Source organism: Microtus ochrogaster, linkage group LG9 (genome assembly GCF_000317375.1).
Source record: "Microtus ochrogaster isolate Prairie Vole_2 linkage group LG9, MicOch1.0, whole genome shotgun sequence".
NCBI classification, from domain to species: Eukaryota; Metazoa; Chordata; class Mammalia; order Rodentia; family Cricetidae; genus Microtus; species Microtus ochrogaster.
Genome location: NC_022034.1, coordinates 25607491 through 25624630, shown reverse-complemented (window position 1 = coordinate 25624630; position 17140 = coordinate 25607491). Strand labels below are relative to the sequence as shown.

General features: G+C 36.1%; 1 protein-coding gene across 3 annotated transcripts in view; it reads right to left on the bottom strand.

The window, feature by feature from the left end:
* Positions 1-17140, bottom strand: part of Rev3l (REV3 like, DNA directed polymerase zeta catalytic subunit) — a 143648-nt gene that overhangs the window by 83754 nt on the left and 42754 nt on the right. For all 3 annotated transcript variants that reach the window (XR_003378363.1, XM_005363542.3, XM_026787333.1), the window contains exons 2-4: positions 10874-11063; positions 5592-5666; positions 3454-3614 (exon numbers count right to left, since the gene is read on the bottom strand). Coding sequence is in view for 2 of the 3 variants with exons in the window: in XM_005363542.3 (XP_005363599.1) it covers positions 3454-3614; positions 5592-5666; positions 10874-11063 (426 nt within the window). In the remaining variant the exon portion in view is untranslated. The remainder of the gene's footprint in view (positions 1-3453; positions 3615-5591; positions 5667-10873; positions 11064-17140) is intronic.

Below are 17140 nucleotides of genomic sequence, written 5' to 3'. Positions count from 1 at the left end.
GGGCAGCAGGGTGTTGGGGACGCAGCCCCGCCGCTCCCTATTACTACAAGGCCACAAAAGTTCTCAATAAAATACCAGCAAACCAAATTGAAAAACACATCCAAAATACTGTACACCATGATCAAGCTAGTTTCATCCTAGAGATACTAATGTATCAGTAATCTGAATCCGTCACATAAATACATGACAGGAGAGAAACCATACGATCATCTCATTAGATGTAGAAAAGCTGCTGATAAAATCCAACATCCCTTCATGATAAAAGTCCTAGAGAATCAAAGAAGGCGGGAGAAATATCTCAACATAATAAAGCAAGCCCAAAGCCAACATCTTACTAAATGAAGAAAAACTCAAAAGAATTTCAAATAAAATCAGGAAGAGACAAAAATGTCTACCATCTCCATTCCCATTCAAGTTTTCGCTACAGCAATAGACAAGTCAAGGAGATAAAAGGGATACAACTAGGCAAGGAAGAAGTCAAGGTACCCTTACTTTCAGATGCTGTGATTCTATGCATATAAGACCCAAGAAACTCCAACAAAAACCTCACACAGCTGCTATGCAGTCAGCAAAGTAGCAGAATATAAAAATAAACACACAAAAATCAGTTGCCCTCCTATATAGAAACAACAAACATGCAGATTAAGAAATTAGGTAAATAATTCTATTCAAAATAGCATAAAATACATGCATACATGCGTACGTGTGTGTGTGTGTGTGTGTGTGTGTGTGTGTGTGTATCTTGAGGCTTGAGAGATATCTCGATGGTTAAGAGCACTTGATGTTCTTGCAGTAAACCTGAGTAAAGCAAAGTGGGATGTGGCTTAGTGGTAGGATGCACAGACTTCTGGATTCAATTTTCAGACACGCATACATATATGGGGGAGAAAAGGAGGGAACAGCACATGCATGCACATGCACAAACACACACACACACACACACACACACACACACACATAGTATAAGCCAATAAACTATATGTGCCAGTCCTGACATGTATATATCCAACAATTCTAGAAGTAATCTTTGAAATGAAAATACTTTCTCCACTGTCAAAGTTAAGGTGGCTATATGCAAACTATTTCTCTACTGAAGTACCACAGTATCACTGTCAAAGTTAAGGAGACTATATGTGAGCTATTTCAAATGAGGACTTTCTCCTGGGCTTCATATTGCTATCCTTTTACAAAGAAGCTAATAGGCAGTCAAGTCTATCTCAACTTTCTTTATATGACTTTTTTCTTAGTGATTCTTAGGACCTAAGGAGAACTATTCACTCAGAAAATCTGGCTGCATATGAGAAATTTTATATTATTCTAAGTCAGTGAGAAGATGAAAAGTTTTAATATCATTAAAACTTGAGGTTATTATTAGCTAGTATAATAATTTATAAATAAAAGAATTATTTTGGTCTTTGAAGGGGAGTAATGAACTAGGTTCATGGCATTATTAATCTCTATGCATTTAAATAAATGTAGTATGAAGTATATGTTGTCGCTATAAAGTATTTTCTTTCTAAAAGGAGTTTTGCTGCATCTAAACTGTTTCATATAAGGATATTAACAGTTGGAAAGCCTAAAATAATGTTTAAAACTATTAGTGAATATAACATTGTATAGTAGGTCTCTGCACACAGCATCCTTACTTGATAAAGATTACAAATGATTAATTTTTCAGCAGCCACCAATGATGACACCAACTGAGTTCTTTGCTGATTTGGGGTGTGTTTACAAGGTTTGACTTACAAAGACTAATTCTAATATATTCTAGTACATTGTGTACTGAATATATACTTGAATATTAAGAGAGCATGCTCTAGGGAGGATTTGAACTTTCTTTAACTAGATCTAAATATTACCAGATTAGTACCACCTTAGATCACATTCCATATATGAGAATGTTTTAGTCCCAGGATATCCTAACTGGACTGAATGTCTTAAGAGTGTTCAAGTTCTTCACCTGTGTTCAACTTAAGGGTAAATGTACTGGTGAGTCTACCTTATTCTGGAATTTCCACCTGCCAGGTAGACCTGGACTTGGGTTTCTCTTACAGCACTATGATTGACTCAAAGAAGATTCTTAATTTCCCATGGTAAACAAAGTGAAAGTCATCCTTACTACATTACCTCTTTTGGTCTGCACTTTTTATTATTTGCATATTCTTTAGTGTATTTACTATTGTTTGAATACTGCCCAACATTTAAATGATTTTTTTTAAAAGAGACTGTTCTCAAACTATAGCCCGTTAAGGTTTGGGAATAGTAGAAGAAATTAAACCAAAGGAGAACAGTTAGTAAACTTAAGAGACAAAAATGCTGACCCCTGGGTGAAGAACTATGGGAATAAAGGAAGAAAATATGGCCACCAGGAAGAACACATTGGCCAAAAGAAAAATGTCCATTTCATTTTGTTCTAAAAGAAATAGGAAGAAGAGATTACACAATAGATAAAGTGTTTATCTACACAAGAGTATGTGCATCAATGTGCATACACATGTGTGCATCCTCCCTCCTTCCTTCTCTCTTTCCCTTTCCCTCTCTTATAAGCTAGACCACTGAACCTAAAAATTCTACTCTCCAAGGTATATATGCTCAAAAGAAAAAAAATGTACAGAAGTGTCAAAATAGCATTGTTAACAAGAATCAGAAAAGGAAAGATTTCCAAATGACCATCAGCTGATGAAAACAAAAAATGCAGGTTATAAACACAACAGATTATTACTGTGTCACTAATAGGAATGAAGGACTAATACAAAACACATGTATTAACCTTAAGAATAGTATAGTAAGTATAAAAATTATGTTTCAACATATTGTACAAATCTACTAATACTAAATATATATATACTAGATATACAGAAACAGAAAGTTTATTATTGATTACTTAGCAGTTGTAGGCCTGGGAAGCTTGCAGATTAGAGTCCTAAAGTATAAAAGGGTTTCCTTCAAGGTGACTAAAATATTTAAATCTATTTCAATGTCTCATAGCTCCAAATAGGTGAAAAATCTTCAAGCTGTCTCCTTAGGAGTAGGTGAATTATATAGCATGTGAATATATCAGTAAACTATTGTGTTTTGTACTACTTTAAAGATTTATTTATTTTTATGTCTATTGCCTGCAATTATTTCTGTCACTTGTGTGCTTGGTGCCTGAAAATAACATTGAATCCCTTGGACTAGAATTAAACATAGTTCTGAGTCATCATCTGGATGCTGGAATCAAAATGGGATTCTCTGGGAGAGCAGCCAGTGCTCTTACCTACTGAACCATCTATCCAGCTCCAGAAAACATCCTCTCAAGAGTTTTTCCTGGTAGTCTCAAACCTCATTCTGAGCATTTAGTTTTCTTCATTAGCCACTCAGCATTAACTTCTCAATATATAATATTTTGTAAGTCATTGATTACATAGCACCTGTTTCAAAGCCTTAATCTGAACTGAAAAATTAACCTACCTTTCCTTCTTGCTTTTCGGAACTTGACAGCAGCCAGATTTATTAAATTCATCCCATAAAGATTGTAGTCAATGAAGAGCTGTAGGAGGTAGGGAATATGCGCTTCATGAGGCTGATAAAATTTATTCATTATGGCTCCACTTTGCAAAAGTTCACATATTCTAGATTAAAAAAAATAAAGTTATAGGATTATGTTCTTAAAAATATCAAATGAAGCAATGACTATATTATACAGAAAACAAAAAATACACAAAATTTTCATTTAAATATTTCCAGAAATTTGTATTTAATTTGAAGTTAAAAGTTTAAATCAAAGTTTTAAAGAAAAGAAAATGAAATTTTCTCAATTAAAAAAAACAATTCATGTATTAAAAGGAGAAAAATTTTAAACCATTTTTCACAACTTACAGAAATACACACTGGGCATATCAGTGACTGCTTGCAATCCCAGCACATGGCAAGCTGAAGCAGGAGGATATGTTTGTGGCCAGTCTAGGCTTTCGGACAAGACCCTGTCTCAAATCACCAAGATGGAGTTGGTTGTACCAGCCCTTCCAAAAGTAACTAAAAGTCAACAAGTTCTTTTTTTCCCAATTTTTTAAAGAAAAATTTTAGCACTCACAACAAGTAACTTACAACTAACTACCTGTAACTCCAGTTCCAGGAAATCAAACACCCTCTTCTGCCCTCCTCAGGTAGCCTATGCTCACGGTGCACACACAGACAGGTAAACACGCTCACACACACTCACATGCTCACACACGCACAACACAATAAATAAATTTGAAGGATTATAACACTGTGATAACTTCTTTTTGAAAAGGAAAAATGACTGATGTTTACTTCCTTACCACTGGGAATGTAAAAGATAGTAAGAATCCCAAGAAGTGTTCTTTTGTACTCCATGGTTACAAGAAAAGTGAACAGAGGAGAACTGATATGAAAGTCCTTTCTTGGCAGAATTCTATACAATTATTTTAGTGCTTAACAGAAGCTATTTTGTATAAGGTCAGGGGTGTGCTGTACAAAAACTATTTTACTTGTATATAAAAGAAAATAACTATTGGGATTATGGCTATCTATCTATCTATCTATCTATCTATCTATCTATCTATCTATCTATCTATCTATCCATCTATCTATCCATCCATCCATCCATCTATCCATCTTTCTAAAATTTGGTAAGGTGCTCAATCAGTTTAATTCAAAGCAAACTTCAAGTCTTTGGTTCTCGCATCTCTTACAGTTCCTTAACTCACTGTAGATAAAGAATCATTCAACTTATCTCTTACCAAATGACTAACTTTTGGAACTCAGTAATATTAACTGAGAAGCTCTCCTGAATAAGAACATTAAGTACTCATCCAAAAGGCCATTTATATTTTGTTGTCATGTACATTTAAAAACCGTGTGAATTTACAATGAAATATATGTGTTTGTTTCATTCCTGCTTTCAACAACATGGGTTCTAGAATAACTGGGAAAATAAATTAGATGCAGTAGACTAATTAAAGGCAAAACAAAAACAAAAAAATTCAAAATATGAAGCAACTAGTAAGGAACCAAAAAGAAGCCTGCTCACTGTAGTCTTTCACAAGTCTTAAATTACTTTGAAATCAAAGGGCTATGTCCTTTTCAGTTTTGAACATATGGACTGGTCAACAGGGCACCAACATTACAGCACACAGTTGTCATCTCTCCTTACAAAATTCAACAAACATACTACATCCGAGACAGAAAGAAGTAGACAGGAGCCATAAAAAGGACCTACCTTTGAAATATCCTTCATACAACCTAAGGAATGGGACCTTTTCTACTCATATGTGTGGACATTTTATGTTCTTTTTTGTTTTGTTTTGTTTTTTTTTGGTTTTTCGAGACAGGGTTTCCCTGTAGCTTTGGAGCCTGTCCTGGAACTCCCTTGGTAGACCAGGCTAGCCTCGAACTCACAGAGATCCGCCTGCCTCTGCCTCCCAAGTGCTGGGATTACAGGCGTGCACCACCATGGCCCGGCTACATTTTATGTTCTTAACTGTAATGGTATTAAAATTACACAGCCCTTCTTCTATCATTTTCTTGTTCTCACTAAAACATTTAAGTCATGGTCATTGGTATTTTGGTCTCATTTATCTCTGTACCTTTTCACCATTGCAGGGTTGTAAAGATAGATCTTCATAAAGTGTCTTTCCTTCTCATGATAACCATAAAAAGGCCTGAAATAAAAGAAAAACATTTAAAAATATTTCTGCAATTCAGAAATGGAACTTATTGTCCTAATTAGGTTCAGTTGGCCTAATTCAATCTTTAACAGTTATTTAATATTATGAAAACACATTTAAAAGTACCCCAAAACCTTTCAACTAAACCTATTAGCGATTTTCATATAAAAAACACCAAGCATTTTTGAAAAAATTTTTTTTAAAAAAATGATTTGACAAAAATAGGGACAAAAAAGAAAAGCAAACCATTTTCTAACTTACACTTAATCATCACAACTCTAGAAAAAGTTGCTCATTTAGTGTGGAGTTTGAATGAGAGTGTACAAGCATATCACATTTGTAGCTGGGCCCAATCTAAGGGAACTACTTTCTGGCTGGCAGTATAATCCCACAGCCACTGCAGTCTACAGAAACTTGCAGATATTGCTAGTGTTGATTGTAACTGAAAAAGCTGAATACATCCATAGAAACTTGTCTCACTAGGAACACAAAATAGGCATGCCATATCAAATCAAAATAATAGGAAAGTCTCTTACTACTAAAGTCACCACGCAAACTGGTACAGGGAACTAACTCAGCAGATGCACAAATATTAGCATAAAGAAGCATGAAAAAGAAAAATGTAGTATGGGCTTCCTAAGGAACATAGTAATCATGTAGTAGAGTACAAAGGAAATGAATTAATTAATTAGTTGGCAAAAACCTCTCAAGAGAATGATTTTTCCAAAAGACCTTGTACAATACTAAGTAATAACAGACAAATAAACTTAGGAAGATAACTCAAGGTATAACTGTGAAAATGATTAAGTAAAGATACGGGAGAATTAATTACTAAAAATTAAATTATTGAAGACATATACACTGGAAACACTAAAAAAAAATTCTGAAGGTAAAAAAATAAATGAATGAAGTTAAGTATCTAGTTTGTTGAGAATCTCAACAGTAGAACTGAGCATCTAGAAGAATTTCTGGGCCTGAGGATAGGTCTTTTGCAATAATCTAGCCAGGTTTCAAAAAGTAAAAGGATGTTGATACTAACTGAATTTCATTAAGCAGGTCATATTAATTTTATGAGATTTCAAAACATAAGGGGAAAAGCATAAGAAAAATCTAGCAAACAAAATAAGTGATAAAAATGAAAAATGTTACAATTGGCCAGGTAATTGTTGAGGTTAAGGGTAAGAGGTTCAGGAGTTCACAGCAGACCCAGCTACATGATACTGTTCTTCACATCCAGAAAGTTCAGAGTAATTCTAAAATATTTTATTTAAAAAGCATCTCTCTAAGGAATATTAAAATCAATTCTCAAAACTCAAAGAAAGTTAAAAAAAACTTGAAGTAAAATCGTTAAAATAAGGCAAGTATTAAGTCACTGGGATAAAAGCAGAAGTTCTAGCAGGAACATTATACTACAGGGGAGAAAGAGATGTGATCTGAGTTCTTGGGTGGGGTAGAAACCCTGCCAAACATGAGTATTGTACCCAGCAAGAGCTAGATTTGGGTGCAGTTGGCAAGGTATTTGTATGGTAAGTGTAAAGCCCTGTGTTCTATCCCTAGCACCACACAGCAGACACACGACGGGAAAAGGTACTGCAAAAAGAAAACAGAATACAATAGAGCAGCCAGAGGAAAACTATGACAAATAAGGACTGTGAGTCTTCCTCAGTCTCTCCAACAAAACCAAAAATATTGCAGAAAGTAAAAATACTGGAGCTGGGCAGATGGTTCAATGGTTAAGAATATGTACTGATTTTGCAGAGTTTGGTTTCAATTGCCTGAAACTCCAGCTCCAGGAGAATTCAATGCCTCTGCAGGCACCCACACATGAGTATATGATTAAAAAAATAAATCTTCCAAAAATATGTTGCAGGAAAATGAAAACTACCATAGCCACCAAGTCTATTGTCAGACATGAAGGAGAATTTGTGTGTGTGTACTTGTGTATAGGTGCATGTACATGCATGCTCTTGGGATCTAGGAGGACATCTGGTGTTCTGTTCTATTCTATCACACGTTTCCTTAAGACAGGATCTCTTACTGTCGTAGGTTGAATAAGAATGGCCCCCATAGGTCCACAAAGTTGAATATTTAGTCATCATAAAGTGGCACTATATCAAAGGACTAGGAGGTGTGGCCTTGGTGGAGGAAGTGTGTCACTGGGGGTGGGCTCTGAAGTTTCAAAAGCCCATGCCAGGCCCAGCATATTTCTCTCTGTCTCTCTGTCTCTGTCTCTGTCTCTGTCTCTGTCTCTCTCTCTCTCTCTCTTCTCAATGACCGGGGTGCAGCTCTCAGCTACTGCTCTAGTGCCTGCCTTCATGCTGTCATGCTCCATGCCATGATGATAATGGACCAAGCCTCTGAAACTATATAAGGAAGTCCCCAATTAAATGTTTTCTCTTATACAAGTGCTTTGGTCATGGTGTCTCTTCACAGCAATAGAATAGTAACTAAGACATTTACTGAACTTGCAACCAGGCCGACAGCAAGCAAGACCCAGCAATCTCCGTCTTTGCCCCCCAAAACAATGGAGTTGTAAGCACACATATAGACATGCACACTGAGATCTTTATGTGGGTGCTGGAGACCCAAACTCAGGTCGTCATGCTTGGACAGCAAACATTCTTACTTAGTTAACTATTTACCCAGCCCAAGAAATGCTTAACAAAAGCAAAAACTGAAGGACACCAGAGGGGTCAATGCCTTCCACTTTAGAAGCTTTAGAGTAACAAAACCTGCAGTGACTGCCAAGCAACCCCTCCTTTCAAGTTAGAGGAAAGCCCAAGAAGCCCCAAAACAATATAGTCTATTGCCATTCCTCGTACACAGTGTCCTTTAACAGCACTTACAAGAAAGACCTCCCTTACTCGGCTTTATTAATTTCACAAGTTTACTAGGGAGATGCAAATTATATATCATATATATGCACTCATATATGTATATGTTATATATAAACGTGTATGTCAACACATGACACATTTTAGTAGCTGGTTTCTTTAGTATCTATACATAACAAATGAAGTCAGTGGAAACTGAACAGACCAGAAATGAAGAGCTTGAGTGGGACTGGTAGGATGGTTCAGTGGTTAAGGGTGTCTGCCAACGAACCTGAAAACTCAAGTTTAAATCCTGGGACCCACATGCTCGAAGAGGTAACAAATCCCATGATAATAATTTTGGTTTAATAGTTAAAGACTTACTCAGTATATGAAATAAAGAGACTAATTGAAAAAAACACTAAAGATTGTTAACAAAGATAATATGGATCACATTAGCAGAGGTTTTCTTCCCATTTATTTGGGTAAAGTTGACCTATGTCCCAAGAGCTGTTTGTATATATAAAAAATACCACAATAGTAGGAGAAAGTTGGAATTTACTGTATTAGTCAAGGTTTTCTAGGGGAACAGAGTTGATATAAAGGGGATTTATTAGAGTGGCTTCCAGGCTGTGGTCCTGCTAGTCCAACAATGACTTTTTCTCAACAAAAGTTCAAGAATCCCTCCAATAACTGTCCAGCCTATGGGGCTGGATGTCTGCTGATGTTCAGTGTACGTGTCTGAATCCTGACTACTACTCTACTACTACTAGTTCAAGCCACCACACTTTATTACCTAGACTGATAAAATAGTCATATTGTATCTGTATGTCTTCCAAAATCTGTGTTCCCCTATATAGTTGCTAAAGAAACTCTAGTTAGTTTAAGTCAGGCCTTGGCTGCTTAGTGCCACACAGCAGCTCAGAAGGAAATTCAACAGTTTCTCATTTGGCTCAAGCTCTCTAAAAAAGAAATGCAGTGTGTGGATTTTTTACAGAGAATGCGTGAAAGGAAAGGAGCAGGGAGACAAAGAGGCTGGGTGGCCATCAGGCTTAGATACAGATCTGATCCAAGATAAAGGAGAAAGAAATGGAGGCAGGAGCTGTGAGGTATCTTCTACTGCAATGTAATTCAAAAACAAAGAATACAACAAAGCTATTAGAGAAGTCTCAAGTCTCTATATAAGAGACCTGACTTGGTGTTCTACTTGGACTCAGAGTCTGGCTAAAATGGCCTATGGAAAGTCCTGGATTTCACCTGCCATTGTTCAGATACAGTCCCTGTCCTCAGAGATCTGAAAACCACAATCTCACAATTTTCAAATCAAATATGCTGGAGATACTAGAAACCAAAGTATGAAAAATATACCTTGAAAATTAGTGGTCTACATGATCTTTTTCTCCCACATATCTACCTACTCTCCTTCTGTCGCTCTCGCCTAACTCCTCTCCCACTCCAGCCACCGGAACTCCTGCTTACTCATTTCCAACTTACTCTTTTACCTTCTGTAGCCATATGATAGCAGCGTCACTGATCTTATCATGACACCCTTTCTGAGCACCCTATCTAAAACTGTTACAAGTCTTATTTTCTTAGTGTTTTCCATCTTCTCTTCTTCTACACGAATGATCATGTAACAGATAAATAAATCTATTTCATCAAGATGTACTGGTTATTACCTTTTCTTGTTATTAGAATATAACCTCCAAGGATTTTTGTTTAGCAATATGCAAGTAAAATAATTTAGATTTTGGATAGCCTCCAAACGTCCATGACTTAAAGGCACTACTGAGAAGGTACCTTTAAAGGTAGTCTAGTGAGGGTCTTTAAATCATTAGAAGCATCCTCTCTCAAAGGGACTTAAGGAATAGTCTTTTCCTTTTCCTTTCCTGGTCTATGATGAACAATTTGTTCAGTTACAGTTCCTGTAATGATGTACTTTCTTGACACAGGCTCATAGAAACCAGATCAATGGACTATGGGCATATAAATGGAATCTATAAAATGAAACCCAAATTAAATATTTCCTCTTTATAAATTGATTGTCTCAGGTGTTCAGTATAGTGGAAAGAGACAGAGCAACATTCCAAGGATCTAGAAGAGTATATTTTAAAAAGGTGCCATAAAGTAAATATGAATTACATGAATTTCTTCAGCTCAAGGAAGAGAAGAAATGGGAAAGGTTAAAACAAAAACAACTGGTAGCCATTTACTTTTCATTCCAGTAAAAAGTTACTTTACAAAAGTTTCAAAAAAATTTACCTTAGCTCCATTATTATGAAAGTTTAAAAACAAGTCAAGATATATTTTATTTAAGCATTTTCCTCTAATTAAAATAACAAAAGAAAACAGAAAAGCAAAATTTAAAGGATATTATCATATACTTACATTCCTGATACTAATGACACTTTGAACACATGCTGAGCAGTGGAAGATGGATTGCCTAAAGCCACATTAAGTGCTCTGTCGATACTGAATGCCATCTGAGAAAGATAGCTTTCTGGTTGCTGTCCATAACCATCATATGGCACATAGAGGTAAGGAAAGATGCCATGTAGATGAAGACATGTCTTCTGACCTAAAATGTAACACATTATAAAGTTTAGTCTTGAGACACATGTAACAATATAACATTCAGAAAGCAAGTCATTTAAATGATCTAACGGCGATATAACTTACATAAGGTAGGACAAAAAAAATTAGTCCATAGCCACTTGTCTTAACTATACTTAAGAATAAAACATTCGTAAACATTTTGTAATCATAATCACTGTAGTATATTATCTAAATGCTGTGCAGTTTTGGTTAAAAGATATGTAGCTACTTTATTCTTACATTCTGACTACTTTTAAGTATCTGACAGTGCTACAAAGCTTACAAAAGTCACTGAACATGTACTAAAATCAATGATTACCTCTTTGCATTAATGTTTTTACCTTAGAGGCTTCCTTAAGATAGAGATAGCTCTAAGAGAAAGAACAAAAAAAAGTTCCGATGTATGAAATTTTGCTATTGGGGATAGGAAGGGAAGTAAAGACAAAATTTTGCTGTTGGGAAGAAAACAAAACAACTTATAGATCAATTGTATGTAATAGAAATGGACTTCTGCATATTTAAAATTCCTATTTGATGGGATGGTTTTACAGGGATACAATGTGATGGGGTGGGTGAACCAAAAGTGAAAAACCAACAAGAAAGCACACTTTTCAGAAGCAAAACTGGCACTGACTGACCAGCACACTACCTGGGCACAGCCACGATAAAGAAAGAAAGGAGAGGCTGGAGAGATGGCTTAGTACTCACTGCTCTTGAAAGATCTGGGTTTAGTTCCCAGGACCTCCCCTCCCCTTCCCCTCCCCTCTGTGGCCTCCATGAGTCCGCACACATGGTGCACATAAATCCACACAAGTTCTCATACACACACATAAATAAAAACTAAGTCTCTTTTTGAAAAGAAATTGTAGTAAGACTCAAAAGGAGAAAGGAAAAAAAAACTGCCACAAAACCAAAATCCATGCCAAGGTTAAATAACAACAAAAAAATCAAGCAGAGGCACCATCCTTCCCTGAGTCTGGCAGGGTTATGGAGTGGTTCCTATCCTCAGAACGCTGTCCTTGGTTCCTCTGGGTGTGTGTCATTTGTCTATTCAAACGGAAAAGAGCAGTGATGGAAGAACACGTCCATATTTCTCTTGCTGCCATTCACTACCACTGAGCTATTTCTGTAAAAAAATCCCCAAGCTTCTTTCTGCCTATTGCCTTTTCCTCACTCTCATCACTTGGCCTTTTCTTTTGGTAGAAGTGGCTATTTTATGGATTACTATTTCCCATTTCTAGCTGAGATTTATAGAAAACATAAAGAAAATACCGTGAACATTTTGTTATAAATAACACTGGTCTCCCTTTCCCCCCACCCTGGAGACAGGTCTCTTTATGTAGCCCTGAATATTCTGGAACTCACAGATCCAACCTGTCTCTGCCTCCAGAGGGCTGGGAATAAAGGTGTGCAGCACCACATCCACTGTCGCATTTTTAAGGTATTGTTACAAACAGAAACAACATATTTACAAGTGTTATATAAAGCAGAGCAATACTAGAATGGTCAGTTTCACAATGGATAAGATCTAGAATTCCTAGGCTACAATATTCTGATTATTATTTTAGTGCTGGGATCAAACTTTGATAACTAGGATTTCATGTGTGAGACAAATCCTTTATCACCGCTCTACATAACCAGCTGTGGGCTGCAGTATTCTCAACTACCAGCCATGCTACTTTTGAAAACTTAGAAACTGTGTGGTCATTACACTGAAATTTAGTTTCTATTTGTACTAGCAATTATGAAGCTTAATTTCAGAGGAATAAAAAATTATTTTAAATTAAAAGCAAATTATGTAGTAAATTTATTTCTAAATAAAATTGTTTCCAAAAACACAGTTTAAAATTCTTCAAATAAAGAAAATTGGTTATGTGTGGATCTAAAAAAGATCTCAGTCTACTGATGACCTGCTTACATGTTTTCTAAATATCTCATGAATAAAAGTTTTAAAAACTACCCTTGAACATATAAAACACAGTTGAATTGATGGCAAATACGCTTAACTAGAGAGAGGCTGAAGGATGGAGAGACAGAAATGTTTCCTGTAAGCTGACAAGTAAATTCAAGATCAGTGATTCACAGAATCACTAGTAACATTTCACAAGAAACTGTAAGGACCTAGGATAGGATTTTTTATGATCCACATATCTTAATGGAATTTTGGTTAAAATGCCTAAGAGAAACAATTACAAATTTTAATTTCTACTAATGAAGTATTTTTAAAAACAACTGTATACCACTTTTCACATTTTCTGCTTAGTAGGAGTCAGAAATTATTTTCTATTCTTAAGCTTTGGAATTACAAAAATCTGGGGATATATGGTTTAGGGAGAAGGTAGAAACTATGCAAAACACACCAGACTAAATTTTTTTGCACTTATTTCTTTCTAAGACACAACTTTGCCAAGTAATCACATGGGCTAACACAGTCTATCTTCTTGATGCTGGCGGCCCTTTAACATAGTTTCTCATGTTGTGGTGACCCCAAACCATAAAGTTACTTTCTTGCTACTTCATAATTGTAATTTTGCTACTGTCAAGAATCATAATGTAATTAAATATATGATACCAGGGAATCTGATGTGACCCACAGGTTGAGAACTGCTGGCCTAAGGCATAGCGTGTTTTAGTAAATGAGGTTAGATTTAAAAGCAGACTGACAAAACCTGAAACCAATCACCTTTTTATTTAATTTAAACACTCAGTTTCTTAAAAAGTTAATGTTGGCTTCCTTAACCTTTTAACTTCACAGTTATTGTTTTATTTAAAATTATGTTTCCTTGACTCACTCTATGACAAATTCTTTGGGTCTTGATAGAACTGTTTTTGTTTGAAGAACACAGTAATTTCAGGACTCAAGCACAACACATGCAATGTGTTTACTAAATACTAACAAATGAAAGAATAGTCAACAAAATAGAATAATTGCTCAAGGACAAAAGAAAGAACTAAAAGCCTGAACATATCTAAAGAAAAAAGTCCATGAAAACATCAACTATGATAAAGGAGGAAATGGGCATATGATCTGATAAGAATTCCATCTTATTTAATTTCCTGTTCTGAATACTTTCAGTACCATTCACAGCCATACTGACGGCATTCATACAGATCCACCTTTCTCTGGTCCCTAGAGATGGTTTGGTGCCTCACACATATTCCTTGGCAATAATATTAACAACTCTAATATTGAATGGGCATCAGAGAAGAGAAACAAAATAAGAAACTCAAATGTTAGAGAGACTCTGTACAAAAGTAAGTATATAAATTAACTGCGTTATAAGCAGCAGTTTCTACTGTCAAATCTGTGATTCCACAACAGCACTGTTTATCTTTACATGGTACGGACCAGATCTGTCGCCTTATAACAGTTCTGTAAGTGTGTGCTACCACACGCCATAAAGTCTTATTAGAGATAAACTATTCTATTTCAGCTTCATTAGTCAGAATTAGGCTCAGCTGAGAGAGAGCGCTCTAAAAGCAGCAGCTTCTCTGAGAAGTCTCCAGTAGATAACTGATGCTATAGAGAGTTGCAGCCTAGTGAAGAATCTTGCCTTCAGTCCAGGAACCTATCCACTACACTACACTAAAATATGTTAGCCGGGCGGTGGTGGCGCATGCCTTTAATCCCGGCACTCGGGAGGCAGAGGCAGGTGGATCTCTGTGAGTTTGAGGCCAGCCTGGAGTACAAGAGCTAGTTCCAGGACAGGAACCAAAAGCTACGGAGAAACCCCGTCTCGAAAAACCAAAAAAAAAAAAAAAATTGTTACACATCTTTAAGAATATTTTTCAAAATTAATAAAATGTATTTTAATCTAAAGATTTAGGGTATTAGCTACTTCTAGGTGACATGTGAATCTAAGAAAATATACTTATTTCCTTGTCTCCAGAAATCTTATTAAGGTAAAATTTATAATAAAACCAGTTAATTATATAGTGCATGTATGTTATGAATATATTGTAAGATGATTAAATAAAGCTAATTAATACATCTATCACCTTGTATACTTATTTTGTGATAAGAATTTTAATATCACTTAAGTTAAAAGAAAACCTAGTATCACAACACAGTTCAATTTTCTTATTTTTAATTATGTGTATGTGTGTAGGTGTCTGTAGTGTATGTGGGTACACCTGGGGACCACAGATATGGGAGTCCCTATGAAGTTGGAGTTACAGATAGTCATGAGTTGCCAGATGTAACTGCTGAGCCGTCATCTTGCCAGTCCTCAAATTTCTTCTGTTTTGAATTTCCACTCTGAAAGACGTTGTCCAATCCAGAAGGTCTAACAAAGGTTTTAAAAAATGATTTGGCAAAATGTGTCACATAATGGTTTTCAAACACCTGGCAAGACGTGGTAGAAAAGAGTGCCTCCTAATGATGTTTAAATAAATCTTCTTTGCCGGGCGGTGGTGGCGCACGCCTTTAATCCCAGCACTCAGGAGGCAGAGGCAGGCGGATCTCTGTGAGTTCGAGACCAGCCTGGTCTACAGAGCTAGTTCCAGGACAGCCTCCAAAGCCACAAAGAAACCCTGTCTCGAAAACAAAAAAAAAATAAATAAATAAATCTTCTTTGCTTATAAAGATGGGGATGATACAAAGTTTTAACTAGCAATAGTAAAAACATTGAAAAGTTATAAAAATTTCAAAATATTTCAATATAACAAACTTGATTGCCTACTTTTGTAACAAATGTTTCATTGAGATGCTCCACATCCTATCTGAATGGTGCTATATGACTGACAGCTTTGTTACAAGCTGCACAAGAGACTTTTCAGACTTCAAAGGCTGTAACATACATTATCTAGCACAATACCAGTTTGTCAACTTCAGCAACACATCATATTGCATTATACTTCTCTGTACGATATATGACTATGCTAGATATTTAATTTTCTTCTTTTATAAATAGTCCTTTGGAGTTTCTCATTTATTTTTATTATTTGAAGAGTCTACTTTATTCATACAATAGTCTTATATGACTAATAGTGAGAATAACTCAAATACAGCTGTAAGTTTTCTATACATTAAACAACTTTCCAAAGTCCAATGTTAGATAATAAATCACATACTACTCATATTTACGGTCCCTGACCTCATGGACATTATATTCTATTTGGAGATATAGATGCATAATCAGGAAATAATAGGATGGCATAATGGGTGCTGCAATGACAACCCAGTTACATGTAGAGATACAACAACCATCTGTGAGAACCTGTGAAGGCTTCCTAGAGGAAGTGACATCTGAAATTTAAGTAAGACTAAGATTTTCAAGAGAATGTACAGAAACCTGAAAGCAAGAGAGAGACTTCTAGGTAGGCTATGTACATTCATAGGTCCTTGCATAGGCCCAGGAAAGGCCTGAGAAGGCCCAGCAGTCAAGAGGCTGCATCATCACCCAGCTGACGGGAAGTGGTAGGGAGGAGACAGATGCAGAAGGGTTTTTAAGGAGGGTAGGGCCACACAGGAGGGCTTCTGGAGAGAAGTGAGCTGCTTACTAATCACCTCTCTGAGAATTCAATTCTTTAGAGGGATAGAGATTTAGATAAGTTCACCACATAATTTTTGAAAGAGTTGCTACCTGAAGGAACAGAATTCCCTCAGGCAGTGGCTCTTGCGGCCTAACCACTGATAGCCATGGATTAAAAGGCAGAACGATTTTTAAAAAGAGGACAACAGCTTTTAGATGAGGAGTGAAAAAGCATTTCAGAAAACTGTCCTTGATGTATGCTATACACTGAACTTACTGGACAAAAACTTCCTAACCAGGAACTAATATCCCAAAGAACCTAAGGACTATTTACCTAGGAAAGCGGGAAGTATGCAGACACATCTATGTATCCAGGACATAGAGGGAAGTATGAAGACACTTCTATGTATCTAGGACACAGAGGGAAGTATGAAGACATGTCTATGTATCTAGGACACAGAGGGAAGTATGCAGACACGTGTATTTATCTAGGAAAAAGGGAAGTATGCAGACACGTCTATGTATCCAGGACATAGACGGAAGTATGAAGACACTTCTATGTATCTAGGACACAAAGGGAAGTATG